Source organism: Phragmites australis, chromosome 10 (genome assembly GCF_958298935.1).
Source record: "Phragmites australis chromosome 10, lpPhrAust1.1, whole genome shotgun sequence".
Classification (NCBI taxonomy): domain Eukaryota; kingdom Viridiplantae; phylum Streptophyta; class Magnoliopsida; order Poales; family Poaceae; genus Phragmites; species Phragmites australis.
Window position 1 is genome coordinate 5793307 of NC_084930.1, and position 5786 is coordinate 5799092.

A 5786-nucleotide genomic window follows, 5' to 3' on the forward strand; every position below is an offset into this window, starting at 1 on the left:
ACGTTACGTCATTCTCCTTTACTTGTATACTACATGCATATTAGCATGCCCCCATAGTTTATTCTTTTCAAGTTTTACGCTATTTGACACAAGTTTCTCGTGCGTGAAACACACACGGTGATTCTGTGGTCACTCAATGGCTTGTATAGTGGGAAGGATTGCCACCCGAAGAAACCTCTTGGGAAGACAAGTAATTCATCAAATCATCATTTCCAAGCTTTTACTAGAACATAATTAGGGAATGGTGGCTGGACAGCGCGCATCAGGCTGCTCTAGGTGATGGACAGCAAGCTAGAGATACTTGAGGGCAAGTGTTGTTTCAAGGGGAGGGAATTGTCAAGACGAAGCCATCCAACGATCCAGATGAGCAGGTACCGGTTCAAGCAGGATCTACGACTCTACATGGCGCGTGCCTCTGTTCTTAATGTCAAACATAGCACATTTAATTCAGTTTTACCGTTAATAGGACATGCGCAATTTGTGTTTACTTTAACTGAACTCTAGATTATGTTGTAATGGAGCTATGGTTGTAATCACTCTAGGAAGTACTTAGCTGGCTAGTAGGGAAAGGAATAGAACATTCTGGAATATTATCAAAATCACTATGCTATGAGCTACAATATAGTTCATTGTTCCTCCCAATTCCCCACTGTGTTCTTGCACAATTTCTTATTTCCATTCTGATTTCCTGTTGGGTTGTGACAAGGAGAAGCGGTGCTGGCTAGGAAGAAGAGGAACAGCACTAGGTTACTGTGGGAGGAGGTGACGGAGTGGCGCTAGGGTGTGTTGAGTCGAGGAGGCTGGCTCAGAGGAGGGGGAGGAGCGACAGTCACTACGGCGGCAAGAGGACGGTGACGATACCCTAGCCTGGCCTGGTGGTGACGATGGCCGCCCTTAGGCAAAGGAAGAGGGTGAAAAAAGGAGGAACGATAGGGAATGGTACGACGAGGCCATAGAGGGCACATGGCGGTGGCACATGCGAGGTTGCAGGGAGTCAGCGGTGGCAGGTGCGATAGGAGGCACCAGTGAGGTAGGGATCGAGAGGAGGAGCGAAGGAGGAGAGTAGCGCTCGCTTTTTTTTTGGGGGGGGGGGAGGGGGATACATCACGGGTGGAAGCGGTTCCTTTGACGTTAGGGATGAAAGCGGTATGGGAATATCCCGTCCCGTCCTGCCACCGTTTCTGTTTTTCCCCGATCATTTTCGTTTTTCTGGATCTTACGCAAAAACATGATGGTGATATATGGAAATAGAGTCGAAAACGGTTGATGCCTCATCCTACCCGTTTTCTCAGAGTCCCGTTTATAGCTTGTTTGCATCATGGATCGGCTCGACGCCAATGATGTTTGTGGCCGACTATGACATGGTGAAGAAGATCCTCTGTGACCATGCGGGTCTGTATTGCAAGACAGACCTGGCCGCGACACCATGGCGCAGCTCACCTGCAAGACAGACCGTTTATAGCCTGTTTCCATCGTAATAATAATTGTGCATGCTATTGTGAGATCTAAAACCATCTATAACATCTTGTAATTCACATCCAATCCATTCAGATCCACCGTTATTTTTATTTCAATGTTTAAAGTTATGGACTTATGGTTCTGAGGTTCGGTCTTCCTGATTTTAATTATCGGTTTCCATCTAATACCAATATTTTTCCGTTTTGATTGGATCGTTTTCGTATAACAGGCAATCATGTGTTCATTTCCATTTATGACTTTCCTGTTTTCATTTTCTTCCGATTAAAAAAATATGAAAGTAAAAACGATTAAAAGAGTTTTCCCGACCATTCCTATCTATTTTCATCCTTATCTGATGTAATATCACTCGCAAGACCCACTGAAGATCTCCTTCTGTCGATGGTGGCACGGGGCACGCGTCCACATGGCGCAGCAGCTGCCGTCTGAATCCATCTGCGCCAACCGGCGGGATCTGATGGTTCCGGGCTCTGGCTCACGGAGAGCGGGGTGAGGAACGCTAGGATAGAGATATACGACTTGACACTTAGGCTTGCTTTTTGTTTCAATTATGAGATAACGGTACATGCATGCACACCAATATACACACACCACACTCATACGTAGGCTAGTGCATCCCTATTATATATGTACATATAATACCTCTGAAAATACTATAAATCGTGAACACCAAAATTTAAACACTGCTGAGTAAAGTCTCCTACCCACATGCCTCTATCACCACATCAAAAGATGGTTCCCCACTCAGACTTACTTTGGCTTGTACAAATTCTACTCGAAATGCGTTAATGTTGTTATCTGCGTTTACCTTGGGTGGATTATGCTATATAATATTATTCGATTGGACCATTTGAGGTAGTTTTATGTTTGATAGTTGGGGTACCAACTTTCTTTCTGTTTTCTAAACGTCACTGCAAACGGCGATTTTCGCTCTTGAAAGAATTTCAAAAGGCAATTCATTTCTTTCAAAATAATGTAATAGATATATTGCTTCCTTGTGAAATATATGTCGCTTAGATTTTCACAATTGAATTTTAAGTCTGCACCGCATTGCATGGCAACTGCAAAGTGCAAATGAGGCCTTAACTAGCTAAGTGTCCGTGTGTTATAATAAAAATATAAACATTGGATATAGTAACATCAAGCACAAATTCAAAATATGATATATGAATACGTCATGGGAGCGTCACCGAATAATAAGTCGAGAGTGATGTCGTAGTTTGATTTTAAATAAAATCCAAAAAATGAGGACGAGATTATTCGTTAATTTTCTTTTTAATTTCTTGATTTATGTTCATTAGTAAAGCGAGTCTTATATCCGTAGTCGGTAATAAGGCAGAGAGACTGGAGGATGAGGTTGGATAGTAAAAGTGGGTAGTTATTCAAATTTTAAGGGTTTTATTAGATAAGATGAGAGTAGAAAAAGAAGTAATACGTGAACCTACTCATATTTTATATAGTAGAGACTAGAACACATATATTTGAAACTATCGTTAATCTATACTTCTATAAAATGGATGAGTTATGACAGATTTGAATGATCTTCACCGTACATTTTATATGATTAAATGGTCCACAATTAAGTCGGTCTCATCTCTTTCCTTCCTTTCTCGCTTATTTCCTTCTCTACTCGACAAATTAATTAGCAACTAATTTAGAAACCTCAATCAATATGCACGCTAATTTGAAAAGCCGTGTGAATTTGGCGTAATATTATTTTTTTCTTGTAAATTTTTTTATCTTGTTATGAATTATTTGGTTACCGGTGACTAAAAAATCACAATTCGTCACAGAAGTTGCTCCCCCACCCTACCATAGGTTCATGACAAAAACGCCATGATCGATCAGTTTTTGTCACGGAATTTGTCACTGTGTTCCACGTGGCCTACCATCCCCTGTTGCCCCCACCCTCGAACAAGAAATCTGTCACTAATGATTCACCATTCATGACGTTCTAGATTTTTTGTCACCCAAGTTTTTGTCACGGAATGACATATTTCTTGTAATCGATATTTGCTGCACCATTCATGTCAGAGAGTTTAGTTCTGACCATAGTGGGTTGCGGCACTCCTTCTAACTTGAAACTCCACATTGGGTTTTTTTTTTATTGTTGCTACTTTTGCACTAATCAAGTAGTAAGTTCAATATTCTTATTAGGATCTGAACCATAGGTTGGTTGTTTTTTGCTCAAGCTCCGCCACTCTTTCTCTACCAGAGGTATATAGAGCTACACAAATTTCCAATGGAGTGGCAGTACAAAGTGTAACCCTAAGGTGTTTTCTAAATTTTCTCTAACCGCCTCTTATAATTCATATGTAAAAAAGGACAAGGACAATATTTCTAACGCTAGTACTACTAGCAGTTGTTTGATGTATCAGTACTCCGTGGGACTCTCTTGTCCGGACAAATCCAAGCTCTCTTGGATTCTCCCAAGCCACGATCAATCAGTGACCACTTGCTCACTTAATTCCTTGCTGAAGTTTGAATACGTTTACACCACCCTTATTCAAACCATTAGCTTAGATAAAACGACTTCAACTGACCATGCATGCATGGACAACAGGTTGCTGTTTTGTATACACGCATGAAAGGAGCAATCACAACTTAAAACTTGATTAGCTAACACTAGTCTATCAACCGTGCAAGCGCACGGGCTAATTTTTTTTAATGTACATCGATAATAAAACTTTATGAAATACCTATGATTTATGAATTAGGATTTAGAGATGACTAATATGCATATATTGATCATATTTTCTTACTATATTACTCTACTGGGTCAGAGTATTGTGCAAAGTTATTTTTCTTCATTTTTTTCCTCATGCTCACAATGTTCATTAATATGTGTGTGGCCATCCATGATATAATATTTGTTAATATTTAGGTGATAAGCATATCAAACGCTTTAAGGCAGCGACATTTGGGTTGATTTTGCTATAATGGCATAGGTGTGTAATTTAGAGGTAGATATTGGAGTACTTTGGGCTAGTTTTCTCATAATGACAGAGGTGGATAATTTAGAAGTAGGTATTAGGGTACTTTGGGTTTTTTCAATATGGTAGATGTGGGTAATTTAGAAGTATGTATTGGGTTTTTAGGTTAATTTTTTTATAATGGTAAAATAGATAATTTAGAAACATGTTAGATCTAATAGCTGCTGCTGTCGGTGATGATGAGTCCATCAAATCGATGGTCGGATGTTTTACTTTTTTAGGATTTCTCTCATTTACTAGCGTGCCATTCTGTTGATCTAGTTTTGCCAAAGGGACTATTTAAACTGATTCTGAGGATTAACATAATAATAAGATTCAGATTTCTCTTGTTTTCTAGCGTGTCTCATAAAAAATAAACGTAAAAACTTTAAAAGGAGTACCTAATTAATAATAGAAAGATAAGATATGAATTATTTCATATCAATCATAGAACTATAGGTACAATCAACTAATTCATTGACGAAGCTACAAATCAACATAGACAAATTAAGTGACACCAAGGTGAGAGAGGGAGGGTGAAAAAGAAAAAGAACACCGCTATGCACCACAGCAAACCGGGAGTTGTCGCATGCAAACTAGCAATCCCTACCATCCCTCAAGCAGGACAGTAGGACGATCTGCTCTTGATGAACTCGAGACACTCGGCGATGGCCTCCGCATAAAATGAGCTCTGGTCCCTCTCGGGGCGCCGGCCGTGGCACTGCGCCGGCCCACGCGATCTCGGCTGCGGCGCCGACCACCTGGCTGCGCCGCCGGGGCGGCACCGGATCTCCTCCACGCTCCGGAGGAGCAGGCTGAGGACGCCGGACAGCCGCACTCGTAGCCGGAGCAGGAGGCCCAACCGGACGCCGCCGACGCGCGCTCGCAGCCGGCGGCGGCCCCGCCAGTTGCCGGCTGGCTTCACGTGGCAACTCGCCTGGCGGATCGTCATCGCTTCCCGCTTCTGCAGAGCTACAGCGTTGGAGATCAAATGGAGCATGGCGCGCTTGCTTGGAGGGGAGTTACGGTTTCTTTGCTTTATATATAGTGGCAACGTTTCAGAGCTCACCGCCATGGGGATAGCTGCAGCGCTAGGTCAGGTGAGTAGGTGACAATGTGCAGGTGGTAGGCCAGGATGTGAGCCCGGACGTACACACCAAGCGGACCCATGCAGTTAATCACCGTTTCAGAAAGTGTCGCCATGCATTTGGAGCTATACATTTTCTCCATTTAACAAACTCTGGTGAAGTGGTGATTTACTTCAATGATATAAGAGAAATGAAACACGACTTTAAATAGAACGATAGATCGATGCCATGTTTATATATGGATGTAATA

The 5786-nt window shown here is 41.9% G+C and overlaps 1 protein-coding gene across 1 annotated transcript; it reads right to left on the reverse strand.

Moving 5' to 3' along the window:
- Positions 1-4853: 4853 nt before the first annotated feature.
- On the reverse strand, positions 4854-5472 carry LOC133930349 (uncharacterized). Its single transcript, XM_062376988.1, has one exon. The coding sequence runs from the start codon at positions 5446-5448 to the stop codon at positions 5065-5067; it is 384 nt and encodes a 127-aa protein (XP_062232972.1). The 5' UTR covers positions 5449-5472; the 3' UTR covers positions 4854-5064.
- Positions 5473-5786: the final 314 nt, after the last annotated feature.

Coding starts and splice junctions, on each gene's coding strand:
- LOC133930349 (XM_062376988.1), bottom strand. CDS start 5,448: ATGCTCCATTTGATCTCCAACGCTGTAGCTCTGCAGAAGCGGGAAGCG.